At 30.7% G+C, this 19,187-nt stretch overlaps 1 protein-coding gene across 1 annotated transcript; it reads right to left on the bottom strand.

The window, feature by feature from the left end:
- Nucleotides 1-2,641: 2,641 nt before the first annotated feature.
- On the bottom strand, nucleotides 2,642-6,535 carry LOC145332246 (uncharacterized). The gene is made up of 3 exons (XM_080177196.1): nucleotides 6,426-6,535; nucleotides 5,896-6,012; nucleotides 2,642-3,375 (listed from the first exon to the last, which is right to left on the bottom strand). Exons 1-3 carry the CDS (start codon nucleotides 6,480-6,482, stop codon nucleotides 3,211-3,213), a joined length of 339 nt encoding a protein of 112 aa, XP_080033322.1. The 5' UTR covers nucleotides 6,483-6,535; the 3' UTR covers nucleotides 2,642-3,210.
- Nucleotides 6,536-19,187: the final 12,652 nt, after the last annotated feature.

Here is a 19,187-nt window from a genome sequence, read left to right as displayed (position 1 = left end):
ATGATAATTAATATGTATTTACTAGATATAATATATTATCAAAATTCTTTTAAAATGCCTCTTAGTCTTGAACCTAAAGTGTTTTATTTTGAATAATGTAGGATTGTAGAAACACTAAATTTAGTTCCAACCCTCTAGTCAGATATTTGGGTTTGAAATCAAATACTCAATGTGTCCACTTAATGTAACTTAAGACTAAAAACAGCACATTTTTACTGTCTGTTTGTACGTTCATTAAAGTTAAAGGATGTTGCAGGTACTCTAAAACTTCTGTTGCCAGGTAAAGCTGTCAACGGCAACATATGTACATTTTTTATGTATGTAAGATTGTTCAACAATTTTCATTTGGATTATAAGGATATAAAAACAACAGAGATAATTTTTCCAGTACTAAAAAAAAACATTAATAATGTTAATCCTAAGGGTAAAAAAGTTTTTTGGTAGTAGTGGAAACATTAACATTTTTACAAGAACTAGAAATAATTAACTATGATGATTAGGTTTGAGATTTTCATGTTTTTACGCATTAATAAGTTATTCAATCTTTTTTAATGTTATTTTTCAATGCTTCCCTAGATTTTTTCAAGAAAAAAATCTTCGTGTAAAAATGTTCCAAAATGCACATGGATATTGATTGCTTCTGGAACCTTTAAGATACACAAAATTTGTATTTCTCTTTCACAATCTGTTTGTATTTGACCATCATATATTTTTACTTTATCATAGGGACACCAAAGTCAAATACTTAACAACTTAACTAAATTATTGGGAAAGGGAGTTAGGGAACCTAGGAATTAGATATTATAGTAGTTTGGCTTAGAGAGAGAGAGGGGACAATGGGCTGTTTATTATACTAGTCCCCAAAGTTTTCTTAATCGTTGGTTTAACAACTATAGTTCATTTTGATTGGATGGTTCATTTAGTTGAGTTTACAATCCTTTCAACCACAATTTTAATCTAGAGAAGGGATTATTTTGTGTATCATCATTGGAGATGTATATCAATTTATCGGCCATTGTCTTATCTTTTTAGATCGCTTTAGGTTATGCTTTACATTTTGATTGTTGGAGAGAAAGTGAGAAATAATAAGAGAGAAATCCTTATATGAAAGTCAGAATATCTGTGTATGTCTGTCTGTACCAAAGGATCTTGCTGACTGATGAACCCATATGGTTCTCCTTTACAGTGTTGCTTCTCATAGGTCCATTGAAGGTTTATAGCTATTTTGATGGACGATACCATCAAACTCCATCACCTCTAGAAAAACATTCCACCCTTAAAAAGAAAATAATATTTTTTTTTCAAACTAAAATTTTAAGTGGAGAGGGGGAATCGACCAATTCCCCCCCGCCCCCATCTAAATGCCCCCAGAGACGTTATCGCCAGTATATAGGGAAAGAGAGACAGTGAAATATAAAAGAAAGATAGAAAATAAACCTTAAAAATGTAACTTTATAAGTAACATAGAAAATGTACATTTAAATTATTAAGTTTGAATTTCGCTCATAAGATATTGAAATATATAAATTAGTCCAGACAACTAAAATTATCAAGATAGCAAAATGTACATGTTATTATTAATTTTCAAGAACTAAATTAATTTACTATTTAAATCCTTAAAAATTAACTGAATTGCATTTTAGCAAAATTTGTTATAAAAATATAAATTTAATCATTGCCTATAAATACAATTGATGAGAATTTAATATTAATTTAATTGAAAGAATTGGTGCCTCAGCTAGAGAGACTGGTGACAGTGGGCTGTCCCCAAAGTTTTATAATGTGTGTGTGTGTGTAGCCATAGTTTCTTAGTGTTTGGACCTAAGTAGTCATGGAGAAGGACGAGACACTTTTGTATAGCCACTGGGGCTATCAAGCTCCACGCCCAAGTACATTATGCCTTGACCCGCTGTCTCAAGGGAGCTACTCTTTATTACCTCACCCTCGCCGAGTATGGCAGGTGTCCCAAATTAAGTCACCGTAATGAATGACGCTCTCCGCAGAGGAGCTTGGGATAAGGGTAGTACTGATATTATGTACTTGACTATCGAGTATCCAAACTTACTCAATAATCCCCTTCTTACACAACCAGGGGAAGTTGTGTGAATATGTTCAACTGAGAATTCGAGTTGCCCCATGGGGACTTGAACTCGAAATCTCATCACCGTAACTCAGTGCGTTACCACTGAGCTACGACGCCCCTTTAAAGTTTTATAATAACGTTATCTTATTCGTTGGCTTAAAAACTTTGGGGTTCTTAAGTATGAATTATGATTGGTTCATTCATTAAGTTGAGTGTTCAAACGTTTCAACCACTTATTTGAATCTATAGGTGTATCATCATTGGGATGTACATCAATTTATCAGCCATTGTCTTTATCCTTTATATCAATGTGCCTCAGCTGACAAGAGATTTTAAACGTAAAGGATGAAAAATGGTGAAAGATTCGAACACAAAAATACGCAATGGAACCATTTTTTGAAAAAATTATTTCTTTGTGATATAATTGTAATAAATCATTTCTTTTAATTCACTAAAAAACTCTAACTTGCTGAATCTAAAACTATCTTTATCTTTTTTTACTAATCATATTTTCAAAAAAAATGTAAGTAATTTTTATCTAATAAAAAATACACTGCATAAAAAATATAATAGGAATTTAATTGGTGGAAAAAAACTTTTACATTACAATTTTTTACATTCAAATTTTAAAATTAAAGGAAGATAATGTAATGTTTAAAATTGTTATTTTTTTTAATCGTATAGACAGCTTCCCGCGGATATTAAAATAAAAAAATATAAGATATAACCAGTTTTGTTAGACCTGAACGCCCGGATTAACAAAACTGGTAATGATTTTATGATTTTTATTTTGATATTCGTAAAAAATTGTCTATATACAATGATATACAAGAGTTTTCAGTATGGCTTATACCGGATCTAATCGGTTTTAAAGCCACACTGTAAATTCTTTCATACAATTTTAAGAAATGAAATTTTTTTGGGCAATTTGTTTGAAGAATTGAAATTAATTATATGAAATATCAAGCTATACATGATTTTTCAGTATAGCTGAGAACAGGGTCTAATCCAGCGGATGCTAATCGGTTTTGAAGCCATACTGTAAATTATGTTCCAGTATGGATTCGAATCCGATTGATATCCGGTGAATACGAACTAGTTCTTAGTATCGTATCGTATTATTGAAATTAATTATATGATATATCATGATTAAGAATGTCAGTATTACACTCACACCCATAAGCTTGGCAGGCAAAATGACAATAAAAATGGATGACGACTTCCTTCAGCTTCTTCGAGTTTGTACAGTTGGCTATGACTGTTGCACATTTTTTGTCTTGGTCAAAATATCCCTTAATAGAAAATATTAAAGAAGATATTTTACAATAGGCCACTCAAATAAATTTATTATTTTAAACCTTGCTAAAAGAATAAAAAATACATTTAAATTGTTCACAAAAATTATATAATAACTGAACTTTATTTATTACCTATATTTATATAAATTTTCAGACGACAAAGAAAATTAAAAATGTAGTAAGTCAGGGACGTCCAATTGGGTGGGGTGGGGTTTTGGTAGAGGAGTGATTACCCCCCCCCCAACATTTAAAAAAAATTTTACCACCTCCACCCAAAAATAAAAAAAAGATTGGACACCGTTCATAAAATTTTGTACCCCCTTCCCCCCCCCCCCCCCAAAAAAAAAAAAGCTTGGACGTCCCTTTAGTACAATCCTATGGCTGTCAGTAGAAGTTTAGTTATAATCAATTATTTATATCTAATTACACATAATGTTTCCATATTTCCTTTTTGTATGTTAAGGCTTAGCTGTGAATGTTGTAGCCTTTGCAGAGTGTGGACGCTAAAGGGATTGCTCCCATTATGGCTGTAATTATTCAGTCTTTCTCATACACAGTCAGCTTATATATAATACAGGTTGAAAAAATGTGTTTGAAACCAATTTATGTAAAGAAGTGAGAAAACCAGCATGAAGAAATTTCCACATACCAAAACCATTCAGTGAAGCCAGCTTAAAATATAAGAAAAGTTCTTTTTCTTGTTTCCAAGATGTTTTTCTGTGTTAACTGTTGGGGAATATACTTCCCCACAAACCCTACTTGCAGACCAACCCTCCTCCTTACCCTCCTTATGGAAGAACCTCCCTACATCATTCTACAAGAACCTGTTAACCCCTTCTCCCTCCTCCCAAGCCTGACCGCTGGGTGACGCTTGGCTGTAATCTGAACCTAACTTCGCATCATCACATTGGTAAATATGGGACAAAACAATTTAGCTTGGAGATAACTAATTTGTTTTTTACATAACTCCTGATGTTTCAGTTATTATCTCCTGGTTTTACTCATGCCAGGCAGCTGCCATTTTTTATGGGTAGAGGGTTTCTTTATTGAAACTTTGGCGTCTTGCTGTCGACGACTTGCAGTGATCTCTGACACTTTCCCTTCAATTCAAAGTCATGGTATACACTGCATAAGAAATCAGCACTGAGAAGCATTGATACCTGTCTATGTGGATCTTGTATATAGTGTAAAAAGTGACAATAGTAAACTTCATTTAAAGCAAAGCAGACGGTTTTCCTCCATCTTTATTTCCGTGGAATCTTGACTACATCAATTTGAAGAACATATCTACTTGAAGAATAACATAAATATATTTAACTACAAATCTATTATCTTGTTGATTATCACTATTATTATCATATGTCTGCCCATGCAGAGTAACATGGGATCATTATTATTTGTTTTGGTATATGCTTACCATGAACATTATTATCCAGTATTTAATGAAAAAAAATACTGATGAATGCTATATGTTTGTACACACTATAGCCCATTGTGAGTAGCCCCCTCACCCTACCCGAGCCTAGCGGGTCCAATGTCATATATTTTGACAATTTACTAATTACAAATTTTTAACTCTATTATTACTGTGTAGTTAGATTAATGTTTTTATTATTCTTTAAATTGTTTATGTTTTTTTTTAAATTTAAATGTATGATAGTTCCTTTAAATTAATATGTGATTTAATTATGTATAGTTTGTTCTTAAAAGAATAAATTATTAAATAAGAAAAAGCTGTGAAAGCAAATTTAACAAAATATATTTATTTGCAGTGAAAAAGGTTAAATGTGTTTTGAACCCAGAAAACTTTTGACGCTTTCAAACACTGTATATCTTGTTGAGCACAAATATAACCCTCCCCCTTATTTTTGAAAAAAAATTTTAAACAAGGTAGAGTTAAGCATAGGATTAACAAGGATGACAAAGCGAAGCACTGAAACGGTAGGACAAACGGACATTAACACTTATATAACTGTCAGAACTGAATAATCAGAATATAAATGTATAAGATTTGAAGCAAAATTGTAAGTAAATTTGTTAAAAAACTGCTTGATACAGGATAATGTTTATGGACATACTTACATTTTTAGGACTTGATTATAGAGTTGCTTCGCTTATAACAGTATACTTTGTTGTCCCAGGAGTCAATATACCAAAAATCAGATCAATCGGATAATTAAATCCCGTAAAAATTTGTTTTTAAAAAATCAAAAAATCAACATGTTTAAAATGGACGTACGGACATTCTGGTAATGATTATAGAGTTGATTATAGGAATCACCATGCAAAGTTTGAAATCGATAGGACAATTCTAACATGCCTAAATTACCGAAAAAGCAATCCGTTACGGACGGACGGACGGACCGACCCTAGTTATAGAAAAGCTTCGCTTTTAAAAACTAACATTCCTTATCCCTTTTTAAAACTTAAAAAGAATCACAGGCACTTTATGTAAAATACCCATTTGCTAAAGACCTATAACTGCAAGTATATAATATACAAATAATGTTACACCTGTTTTTGAGGCTCGGCACTCTCCCCACTTGGTATGATGTTTGTTTCCAGCTGTTGAGGAGCAGCATCTGACATCCAGCAGGACAAACTTACGGTCACCAGAAAGATCAAACATCCCTGAAATGGAAAATCTGACAAATATTTTGTCTACTATTTTATAATTCACTATGGCTTTTTCATTTATTTTCATTTTAAAAACCTTAAATTTAGTTTTTTTACACTTTTTGACAATTCTATGTGATAAAGTAAAATAATGTCAGGTTGTCTTTTATGTATGGATGTCTCCTAAGATCTCCTAAATGTCCGGATTGATCATGCTACTTGAAAAGGCGGTATGACATCCTTATTAGAATATAATTCAAAGAAAAAATCCTTATCCCTCTGATTTTTTCCTTCTTCTTTAAAATAAAATACAAAAAAATAAATGTGATTGAAAAAAGATTAGGAACGAGGCCGCTATTAATTGTTGCTATTAACTAGTTGTGCTACTAATGGAACATGGTTGTTCTAGTTTTAAAAAAAAAACTTACAATCCTTAGATTTCTCATGTTGACTTGCTGAAAGAAAATATGTAACTGAACAAACATGTAGATCTTCTTCAAGTATTATGTATTACATGCAATATTTGGGCGTAGTCTTAATTTCTGCAGTAGCAGCCTTTCTTAAAAAGTGGATAAAAGATGTTTTTCATCAAATTTCCTTCCTCATTTTAATCATGTGGAGATGTGTTTTATGGTCTGGACTGATTGGCAATTCATCTGCATGGCAACTATGAAATAAAGAGAGACATAAAAAAAAGTTTCCTAAGAAAAAGTCGCAAGTATTAGTGTCCTAAACATTTTGATGCTTTTTTAGCTAATTTAATGTAGGCCCAAAGAAACGCCTCCCATCCTCATTCTAAATAAGAATAAGCCCATAAGGGTGTGCGGTATTGGGTGGTAGTATTTCGTAAAAAATGAAATAAATGAGACGAGACATGGGCTATTTCCTACAACCTCTTTAAAATATCGAATTTAACCATTTTAACATTATAAAAGAATATTTTTACGAAAAAAAGAAAATATTTTTTTCTGAATCATCCTTTTTATTTGCACATTATAACCAATGCAATGGTTGAGTAATTTCTTGCATAACTAACCAGACAGTATTTATTAAATATACATATATAAACCAAAAATGTAGAATAGGATCTATAAAACTTCAATTTTTACCACCTATCAATTCAAAACTAGAATCTAAACAAAAATGTTTATTTCAATAATTATTACAACTTTTAAGCTTAACTGCATTGTTTGTTAAAAGTAACATGCAGAAGTTTAATTTTTCTTTTTTAGAGGGGAGGGAGCACCCTTTTACTCCCCCCACCCCCTCTCCCTCCCAATTCAAATTCTAAGTACCTAAATGCAAAGGCGAAGCAAATTCAATTCAATTAAAAAAACATATAATTACATTGAACTGAAAAGTCTTAAAAGTGTTGCAAAATTGAAACTGCTTGGAAGAGTTTTACAATGTTTTAATTAGCAAAATTACTTAGCAAGAATAGAAAATAGATGGTGATAGGTGCGTAATATTCCAAAAAAGTACTAAAGATAGAAAATTACGAGGGTATATGAATTTTAAAAACTGCTTTGAAACTAATCATTTGGGTTTATAATATTTTTATCATGTAATTGTGTTGAAAACTCGAAAAATAATATTTGTACTGAAAATATACTATATGAAATCGGACCCTAAAAATGCTTGTAATCTGAATAGATGTAAATATCTAAATTAGATAAAGATCTCTATTTCCATCTAAAATCTTTATAAATTTAAATTAGATCAATCTATCCATCAATCTATCAATAAATTTATCCAACAATTTACCCATTAATCTAAATATATTTATATCAATATATCAATAAATCTATCAATCAATCTATCCATAAATATATCCATCAATCTATCCATCAATTTATCTATCAATATATCCATCAATCTATCCATCAATCTATCCATCAATCTATCCATCAACCTATCCATCAATCTATCCATTAATCTATCCATCAATATATCCATCAATATATCCATTAATATATCCTTTAATATATCTATCAATCTATCCATAAATCCATCCATCAATATATCCACAAATCTATCCATCAATATTTCCATCAATCTATCCATCAATATATCTATAAATCTATCCATAAATCTATCCATCAATCTATTTATCATTCTAACCATCAATCTATCCAACAATCTATCAATAAATCTATCCATAAATCTATCCATCAATCTATCAATCAATCTATCCATCAATCTATCCGTTAATCTTTCAATCAATCTATTTATCATTCTAACCATCAATCTATCCAACAATCTATCCATCAATCTATCCATCAATCTATCAATCAATCTATCAATCAATCTATCCATCAATCTATCCATCAATCTATCCATCAATCTATCAATCAATCTATCCATCAATCTTTCAATCAATCTATCCATCAATCTATCCATCAATCTATCCAACAAATCTATCCAACAATTTATCCCTTAATCTATATATCCATAATTCTAACCATCCAATTCTCTCAATTCACCTTTCTATCCATCTATTTATTTATCCATCTATCCTATTATGCATTTTGACTATTAAAGTCTTGTAAAATTTTGTGAATTGAGAATATTAAGAAATTAGCAAGATATTTTAACTTTGCACAAACTTTGGGTTATAGAGTTTTTAGATTGCATTAGACTACAATTCTTTATTGATTCATACTAGACGTTTCAACATTTTTCAACCAATTGCAATAATTTCAGTCGGCAGAAGGGTAGAATAATTTATCATTATTGGGGATGTACATACATTTTTTGTCTTATCCCTTAAGATCCCATTAGGGACATACTATCCTAACTCTACTTGAAATCTTATAATAGTATAACTCTAAAGATGCATTACACATATATGCACAGTTAGGATTTGCTGACAAAGGCTATGTAATCAAAGGCTTGTATAAATTTTTCATGTTAGAACCTATGAAATGTACTGATTGGTGATAACCAAGTATCTAAAGGGATAAGACTATGGCCAATTAATAATAGATTGAAGGACATCTCCATAGATGGTACACAAAATTACCCCTTTTGTAGATTACAATTAGAGGTTGAAACATTTAGACACTCAACTAAATTAACCAAATAATCAAAATTTAATTAAGCCCCCAAAGTTGTTAAGCCAACGAATAACCCGAAAACGTTATTATACAACTTTGGGGACTAGTGTTAAAAACAGCCCAATGTCCCTTCTCTCCTTTGTCAGCAATCTAAAGAATCTATTCTTAAAATAATTAAAATTTGTTAGGATGTACTTATCTTGTAAATTTTTCAGTATTTTGCACAAAAACTGAAAATAGTGTATTGTCATATTTTTGTAGTAAGGAAGCTAATATAAAATTATAATGTTCGTCAGTCTGTGCTTTTATTTGTTTAATGCATGTATTTGCCTATTTGTGTGTTGACATGTTTTAAATATATAGGTTACAAGACAACATATACTTTAAATTTAATCTTTGTATAAAGTCCTCAATGTAAAGGATCCGTCAGTACATCCGAAACGGTTATCTCTTTTATTCAATTGAGGCAAATTAGCATGATAATTCCTAGAACAGTTCGGTATGATTTACGAAGCGTAGAAACTTTATTATTGTTACCAGAAAGTCCGTACGTCCATTTTAAAACATGTTGCTTTTTAACAACAATTTTTAAGTGATATAACTATACTATTCACCTGATTTTTGAAATACTGATTCCTAATACAACTAGGTATAATGTTTTAAGCGGAGAATCTCTATGTACATAAGTCCTGTAAATGTAAGTATGCCCTTAAACAATATCTGTATTTAAGCAGTTTTACAAAAATAAATTATGCTTTCAATTTTGTTTAGAATCCTTATTTTTTCTCTATTTATCTATCTATCTATTTTTATGAAACGAATACAAACATGTCATAAACAAACAAACTTGTTGATATTACATAACCAAAAATATTTGTGCTTGTTTTTAAGAATATTAAATCTGCAAAAATATGATTCGTCTTATTTCATATTAATGTTATTGAATAGTATGCTTTATAAGACTTTCAGCATAGTTTCTGATAGTGTTATTAGTTTGGGTTCCTTTGGATTTTTACCATCCACCAAGATGTGTGAATAAAAAGTGTATTAATCCCCCAGGCAAAAGCAAAGGGGTTGGATACATCCACCTAGTTGTCCACCCATTGCGCATCCTTCTAGCAAAACCCTTTGCACGCCACTTAACCCAACCAAACCTTTTTTGGGGGTTTAAGTTTGTTTAAGTCTTTTTGAAAGGATTTTACTATTCAGGCAATGTAAATAACTGTCTTGGGATTGATTAGGGCTATTTTTCCAATCTTCTTCGCCCTAGAGTTTAATTATCCTTAAAAGATATAAATATAATTATCTTTCAGAATATAAATTCAAATCTTTGAACATTACATATGTAGAACTTTTGCCTTTCTGCAAATATGACTTAATACCTCAGAAAATAGAGGGATAGAAAGATTTGTAGATAGATAACTATGATTCTAAAATAATATATAGATGGAGAGATAATGCTATTGATGTCTAAATATCCAGACGATTAGATAGATAGATAGGTATATAGTTATCCTTCTTATTAAATATCCTTGAATTAAGATCAATAAAATAAAAACAAACATATACACACATCAAAATGGACTCTTGATACATATTACAATATTTATACTTTTAGTCAGACAGACAGTCAAATAGGCTGTAAAACAGAGAGTCAAACAGAGAGTCAATTAGACAGTCAAACAGACAGTCAAACAGTCAGTAAAACAGACAGTCAAACAAACACTCAAACAGACAGTCAAACAGACAGAAAAACAGACATTCCAACAGACAGTTAAACAGACAGTCAAACAGACAGTCAAACAGACATTCAAACAGACATCCAAACAGACATTCAAACAGACAGTCAAACAGACAGTCAAACAGACAGTCAAACAGACAGTCAAACAGACAGTCAAACAGACAGTCAAACAGACAGTCAAACAGAAAGTCAAACAGACAGTCAAACAGTCAATCAGACAAATACCATACAAAACCTGCAAATATATATAGGCATTCCGCTGAATTTATTTGATTTGTTGAAAAGTTTTAATTGCATTATATAGTTGGAAATCAAAGTTTTGAATGCAAAGTTTTTTTATAGAGATTGATATACATGCGAATTGCTCAAAGATGGGGATAGTTATTCTTTTATGTTTTGTATATGTCTTCCAGTAGCACCTTATGTCTGTTAAGATCTCAATAACTAACTACAAAACCAAATTTTAGGAAAATAATCAGAATAAATTTACAGATAGTTTTTAGGCTATTTTATTTCTGAATTAAAAACCTAATTATCAAAACCTTTTTTTCACTTTTTTAGTAGCTTCAAATTAGTTGTGTCAATTGGAATTACTCAAATATCTTTTGAGATAGACGTAATGTTTTGCAAATGAGTCTCAACACAAGCGGCTACACCCCTAGAGGCCTCTAGCGGCATTTAAAATGTTTTTTTAGTAAATATCTAAGTTGAGAAATAATTTATCTATAAACATTTATAAACCTTACCAGGACATATGAGAAGCTCCATTGTAAAAGTGAACCATATCGGTTCATCAATTAGCGATATCCTTCAGAACAAACAGACAGACAAAGATCCTGTTACTTTTATATAAGGATACTTACATATATCCTGTTCTTCTATTTATTTCATCCAATGCATTATCCTATCATAGAGATTAAAATATGAAATCTCTGAATGCAATTTTGTCCATCTGTTGAAGGCTCTGCGAAGGTCAAAAATTAAATAAAAAAACTTTTTTTTTGAAGGATTTTACTTTATTTAATTTTTGCCATATGCTTCAGAATGAATAAACTTAGGTTATATTAATAAAATTCTCCTTATTCGTTATTAGACCATTTAATACCCCTTCCTTATATTTTTATAGTCCACTAATGATCGTCCTTACTTAACCTAACCTAACCTAAACAACTGAAATATTTTTACTTTCAAATAAGGATTTGGTTTTATGGTCAGTTCAATGGTGTTATGAGGTATTGAACCAATGTTTTTTTTTTTAAATTTTCAATGTGTTTTAAAACATATAGAAAACAAATCCTCTTGCTTTCGTTTTCAACCACTAATTGTAATCAGGAGATGGGGTAATTTTGTGTATCATCAATTGGGATGTAAATCAATTTATAGGCCATTGACTTATCTCTTATGTCTTATCTCTGGTATCCTATATACACCTTGCTATTAAATCTAAAACACAAGAACCTAAATGTCGATTTAGGGGCATAAAGTAACAAAATTAGCCTCAAGGTCGAAACTAAAAGTAAGTGTTTAGCTTCAAAACTAGATTTCTCGAGAAATAGATTTTCATAATAGACACCTAATTTTAATTAAAACAGAAAAAATGTCCACAAGTAGGAAAGTGATTTTAACGAAGGAAATGATGAGAAAATGTAATAGGAGTAGATAAAATCTAGTAGATACTCTCTAAATGAGTTAATAAGAAAACAGTAGAGGAAGAATCTGGATATATTATTAGTTTGTAAGTGTAAAGATGTGTAAGGTTTATTACTTTTTCATTTTAGTTGCTTATTGAGTCTGCTTTAAATAGTCGCATTTCATAAAAAAAATGCTAAAATATATATTTACAAATAAGGATAAAGCTTTGCTTAGGTAAATTTCATCGTGTAAAAATTCTATCAATCGTTTACTGTGAAGTTTATGACAAAACATTTATAATAAGTCAGACTTTATTAATTGAATTTTTTGGATAAAGTTATCTTTCACGAAATTATATCGTCGAAAATTTTGTTGATCGTACTATTGGAATTAATCGTATATAAATATAAATAAACAAAAGGGTTCGTCTGCTTGCAATCCCTTTTAAAGTTGGACGAATTAGTTTCTCCTTTAACATTTCAAGAATAAAGAATCTATTGATGGGAATTTGAGATTGTATAGTAACTTAACAAAAAAGCAAACATGCTCTATTCTAAAAGTCTATTCAAGATATTAAAAAGGTTTAATCTCATTTCAGTTGAAATAACTCTTTTTTCCTCTCCTAACTTTAATTACTTTCTATCTAACACTGTAAGAAATATTTTTAAAAAGCGAAGCTTCTCTATCATCAGCGTCGATCCGTCCGCCCTTCCGTAACTGTCAGCTCTTTTCGTTAATTTTGACATAACAGAATTGTTCTATTGATTTAAAACTTGGTTTAGTGAATACTGTAGTAGTTGGATACGATTTAGAAAGCATAGCAACTTTATAATCGTAGCCGAGATTCCGTACGTCCATTTAAAAAATGCTCGTTTCATCTTTTTAGACAACAACTTTTAGTAAGATATTATTATTCTATTGATCTTATTTTTGGAATATTAATTCCTAGGACAACAAAGTATAATATCATAAGCAAGGCATCTCTAAAACTAAAACTAATTTGAGTAAAGTCATTTAAGCTGTTTAAAAACTTTTTTTTGAATTTAAATATAAGTCTTGGTAAGGTTTTACTCAATTTTATTGACTCAGAAGCAATGGCAGCAGTCGCTAGTTTAGTATATTTTTGCAATTATTTTTGCAGTGCAAGTCCATGCATGCAGACAATTTAGCGCAAGGGGTTTCCATTGCCTAATTGCTTAATTACAGACTTAATTATCTATCTAACTAGCTATCTATCTATTAGGTTAAATCAGGGTTAAGGGGATAAGTATTAATCGGCAAGATATTTATCTCAGAGAGACTGTTCCCCTCCTTCTTTATCAATTATAAGAAAAGTAGTTGTTTTTTTGTTTATGTATTGCTTTAGGTCAGGTTAGGTTTGTTCTGGGTAGCCCCGCGGGTTAAGAGCACTAAAGGTATAGACTATTTGCTGCGCCCCTACCATCAGGGGCTCGATATTCTAAGATTGAAAAAAGCCTTAAACCATTAAAGACTTCAATTTAAATATGAAATAGCTTAAAACCACCCTGGGACCTATATAAAGCTTCAGACAAATAAACCTTAAATCGGTATATAATAGTATAACAAATCATAGATATAAATATTAAAATTACAACCTACTAACTTATCCCTTTTCCCTGCTCTTATTAAAGGTTTAATTATGTTTAAAACTGTTCAATGACTTAGCGCACGATAGAATCATACAAAAGATGTAGAAAATAAAATATTTAGCATCTTCAGTTGTTTTCTATAAACATCTAGAAGTAGTTTAACTAAAAAAGATAGAATCACAAGAGGAGATGGGACAAAAGGAACTACAGAGAAGCTTTGCTATCAATAGATTGATTTTTATGATTTGAATTTGTCACAACAGTAATGTAGTTTCAATAAGCTAACACTATTTTCTGAAGCTTTTTATAGTGTTTATAAAAAATGACGTCATTCTCGCCTACCATTGGTCAATTTAAATATATACTGGCCTGCCATTGGTAATTTATTCTGCGTATTGGCCTATCATTGGTCATTTATTATTGTTTGACGTCATTTTTTAAGCACTATAAAGAGCTTCTTTTTTGTTTAAAATTGCAGCTAACTTTTATTAGAAAAAAGCGAAAAAATATTATTTTTAACAGTTTAGGTAGTTCAGGGTCTTAAAAATAGTTAATTTCTCTAATACGTATACTAGGCAAAAGGCTGTATGTCTTTATATTACTTAAGATCTTAAGAACGGATAAGCAAGTACTTTAATTACAAGAGAAGCCTTGTATTGATAGTGAACATACAGTATAAAAGTATCTGCGCTTAATTTTTCTCTGTTGAATATCTATGTTGTCAATTATCTGGTTGATCTTCAACCTCTTCTGTTAAATTTTAGGCTCAATCCTTAAAATTATATCAATGTAACACATACATAAAAGTAACGCAATGTTTGTCTGTCCCCAGCAAAAGATCTTGCTAACCGCTGGTTCTTTATGGTTTTCCTTTCAAGTGAAGGTCAAGGAAATGTTTATATATATTTTGGGGGAGGGTTTCTTCACCCTCCCAAATAAAAATCACTGTGAATAATTTGTTTTCGTCAACTTTCCCTGTTCCTCAGAGCCCATATAGGCCTCTAAGGCAGGGGGAACGTTGGTCTTTTTATTACATTAGTTTCCAAAGTTTATAATGACGTTTTCTTATTCGTTGGCTCTTCAACATTAAGGACTTTGATGAATTTTGATTGGTTGGCTCATTAATTGTAATCTACAGAAGGGATAATTTGTGTATAATCAATTTATATTAAGATTTACGTTTTTCCGCTAAATTCATTGGGACATTTTAGAAACAGTTGGCCTTATGTTTGGGATATTTTTTTCTCGTACTGTCGCTTCGAGTGAACTGTGAGCTTTTTGTGTGAAAAACGGTTGAGTCCTTTACATAAAGTTAATTTATCATGTTAACAAATAGACAATTTTGAGAAATGAACTTTGAACGAGTTTAAACGCGCTGAGCCCATGACACAGGAAAATGCTCATTACGAGTAATTAGACACACGTCTGCAAGCAGATCATTTGCAGACCAACAGACCTATCTATCTATCTATCTATCTATCTATCTATCTATCTATCTATCTATCTATCTATCTATCTATCTATCTATCTATCTATCTATCTATCTATCTATCTATCTATCTATCTATCTATCTATCTATCTATCTATCTATCTATCTATCTATCTATCTATCTATCTATCTATCTATCTATCTATCTATCTATCTATCTATCTATCTATCTATCTATCTATCTATCTATCTATCTATCTATCTATCTATCTATCTATCTATCTATCTATCTATCTATCTATCTATCTATCTATCTATCTATCTATCTATCTATCTATCTATCTATCTATCTATCTATCTATCTATCTATCTATCTATCTATCTATCTATCTATCTATCTATCTATCTATCTATCTATCTATCTATCTATCTATCTATCTATCTATCTATCTATCTATCTATCTATCTATCTATCTATCTATCTATCTATCTATCTATCTATCTATCTATCTATCTATCTATCTATCTATCTATCTATCTATCTATCTATCTATCTATCTATCTATCTATCTATCTATCTATCTATCTATCTATCTATCTATCTATCTATCTATCTATCTATCTATCTATCTATCTATCTATCTATCTATCTATCTATCTATCTATCTATCTATCTATCTATCTATCTATCTATCTATCTATCTATCTATCTATCTATCTATCTATCTATCTATCTATCTATCTATCTATCTATCTATCTATCTATCTATCTATCTATCTATCTATCTATCTATCTATCTATCTATCTATCTATCTATCTATCTATCTATCTATCTATCTATCTATCTATCTATCTATCTATCTATCTATCTATCTATCTATCTATCTATCTATCTATCTATCTATCTATCTATCTATCTATCTATCTATCTATCTATCTATCTATCTATCTATCTATCTATCTATCTATCTATCTATCTATCTATCTATCTATCTATCTATCTATCTATCTATCTATCTATCTATCTATCTATCTATCTATCTATCTATCTATCTATCTATCTATCTATCTATGTGTAGTTTCATGAAAATTTTAATTTAATTAGGGATCTTATTAGTAAAAATTGTTGCAAAAAAAACATTATCATAGCTTAATTTTTAATTAATCTCTATCAAGGTTAAAAGTGTGTATTCATTCAGTGATACTAAAATAATTCTTGAATTGAAAATAAATAATCCAGATAACTACCTGGCCATGTCATGTGGAGACTTTTCATCTGCTTGCAAATTGCTTTCCCTTTTGTAGGAACTTAGCTGTGTATTTATATTTCCGACGCTATTAGCTGATTTCAAAGACCCAATACAGAGTCGGCACAGGGTCCCCGCCCTGTAGGGGTAGAGTTACATATAACTCGTGCCCCCTCTATTCTATTACTTCAATAGTTGATTAGTAGATAATAAAAAATAATGATCAACATTTTCTTCCAATAATTTTAAACTACCCAAGTCCCAAATTGTAAACTATACACAAAACCTTAGGTAGCAAATAGTATAGATCAATTTCAGATTTATATACTATAGTTATTAATATATTACAAGTTTTTTTCCGATAATGCAAAAATAAATTATTAGCCAAAATGACGGTTACCCTAAATTACGAGTTTTTCGTGTACTAATTTTTTACTTTAAGTAGGTCAGGTTAGATTATTCGGAGTACAAGGCATATCTCCGCAGGGTTAGGGCATCCCGAATAGAAGATTATTCGACCATATAACTTTGTTTTTGTTGGCACATTAATACTTTAAACGCAAATAAGTATTAAGATAAGTATGTAATCATGTCAGTGTAATATCGAATTTTCGATTATATCTCAGTTTTTATTTAAGTCATATAGTCGAAAGAGATAAAAGTTAAAAAATAAAATAAATTTTTCGAGGTAATATATGAACTCTTTTTTATATAAAGATGTAAACAAATGGACTCTTATTGACAGCCAATACTTTATTGGAATCATTATTGGACAAATCCCGCATGGAAATTGTTTTCAAGAATTAACTATTAAGTTATATGTCTACTTGATATCAGAAATGCTAGGGTTGAAGCAAGTGTTATTTAAAATTATCTATAACCAGAACTTTATAGGAATTATTAACGGACAAACCCCATGGTCAATTTTTTAAAGGATTCATAATGAACTAAAATGTTGCATGATACCTGTTTTGTATCAGAAACCATAATAGGACCTGTGTGAAGCAAATGAAAAGCCAACTGGTTTATTAATTATAAATTTCTTAAGCAACGGAAAAAACAAAGGTAAATCCTTGAGCTACAATAAACAGATAAAATATTAATTGGCGCTGCCAACCGCCATTTAACCACCGTAACCGCCGAAAATGGCAGTTTCCGTTATTTGCCAATTTTTGGCAATGATCAGAAAAAGTAATTTTTTGTTATGACAAATAAAAGTTCGTCCTAAAATTTGATCTTCCTAGTTGCAAAATTAGCCGCTCTACAGCTGTTTTAAATTCAGCGGCTGGCTGCTAAAAAGCGGCTAAAGAGCGGTCTGACAGCTATGACTAGAAAAAGTAATTTTCTCTAAAAATACAAATGAACTACCAGAATTTTTTACATCTTTATATGTAACAGGAGCCAAGATAGAGGGCGGCCCCCTCCCCCCAATCTGATAAGGTGGGAATTGGGGCCCAATCTGTAAGGGTTAAATACTTTATTTTTATAGTTGGATTTTGTCTGTCATTAAACTTTTACATTTATTACTATGTGTATTTTTCTCAATGGGTTTTGTCCGACATTGTTGATATATATTATTGGAAAGTTGTCAGAAAAACTTTGTGTCATGTGTCCCATTGTCTCAATATTATATATTTATTATAACTATATTTTTCTGAAGGGGTCTGTCCTATAAATTCCATTTACATATGATCCTCTGTGTGCTTTTTTCTCGATGATTTTTGTCCAACATTGTTGATATATATTATTGGAAAGTTGTCAAAAAAACTTTGTGTCATGCGTCTGATTGTCTCAATATTATATGTTATAGTTTCTCTGTTTTATACTTTATCATACTACTAGAGGATGCACTCCAAGAGGCCTCTAGAGGCAATTTCAATTGCAGATTAAAAGGAAAAAGCTTTAAATTTTATTTGGGGCGGTACCCTCCCCCAAAATATCTAAAACCCTCCCAAGACCAATGAGAAGTTACCCTTTAAAGGAGATCCATATTGGTTCTGTGGTTAGCGAGATCTTTCGACACACACACAGATTCTGTTACTTTAATATAAGGATGACCTAGGTTTCAGATAAAATGATATTGAGTATAGATGAAAGGTCAAGAAGCTGTGGTACTGGGTTTGAATCTCTGTCAACAAAGTGCGGGACGTTATTAGATATGGTTCTTACTGATGCTACATGTAAACTGTTATAATGCAAGTGTAGAAAGAATGTCTAGACTCAAAAAAGGTCGCAACTAATTTCCTACTAAACAAAGTTCGTTGTATCAAAGGTTGTAATATTTTATACAGAAATCATCTAGAAAGGAAATTATTTTTATAGAATTGCGAGTTTTCTATTAAATATTTAATATATTGCAAAATATAAATATATGCTAACGTCAACCTTTTAGTGGCAAAGCTGCATAGACGTCCAAGGGGGGGGGGGCTAATGGGACGATTAACCCCCCCAAAATTATTTTCATTTTAATACC

The sequence above is a fragment of the Acartia tonsa genome, chromosome 11 (genome assembly GCF_053477335.1).
Source record: "Acartia tonsa isolate MP-2025a chromosome 11, ASM5347733v1, whole genome shotgun sequence".
Taxonomy (NCBI): domain Eukaryota; kingdom Metazoa; phylum Arthropoda; class Copepoda; order Calanoida; family Acartiidae; genus Acartia; species Acartia tonsa.
Note: the sequence above shows the minus strand (reverse complement) of the source record. Positions and strands in the feature narration are given on the sequence as shown.

What these genes read in the sequence shown, in the direction of transcription:
- LOC145332246 (XM_080177196.1), bottom strand. Translation starts at nt 6,482, where the DNA reads ATGTTTGTTCAGTTACATATTTTCTTTCAGCAAGTCAACATGAGAAAT. An exon ending in ACATGAGAAATCTAAGGATT is followed by an intron (nt 6,013 to 6,425) that starts GTAAGTTTTTTT and finishes TTTCCATTTCAG; the next exon opens with GGATGTTTGATCTTTCTGGT. An exon ending in GTGCCGAGCCTCAAAAACAG is followed by an intron (nt 3,376 to 5,895) that starts GTGTAACATTAT and finishes TTTTCTATTAAG; the next exon opens with GGATATTTTGACCAAGACAA.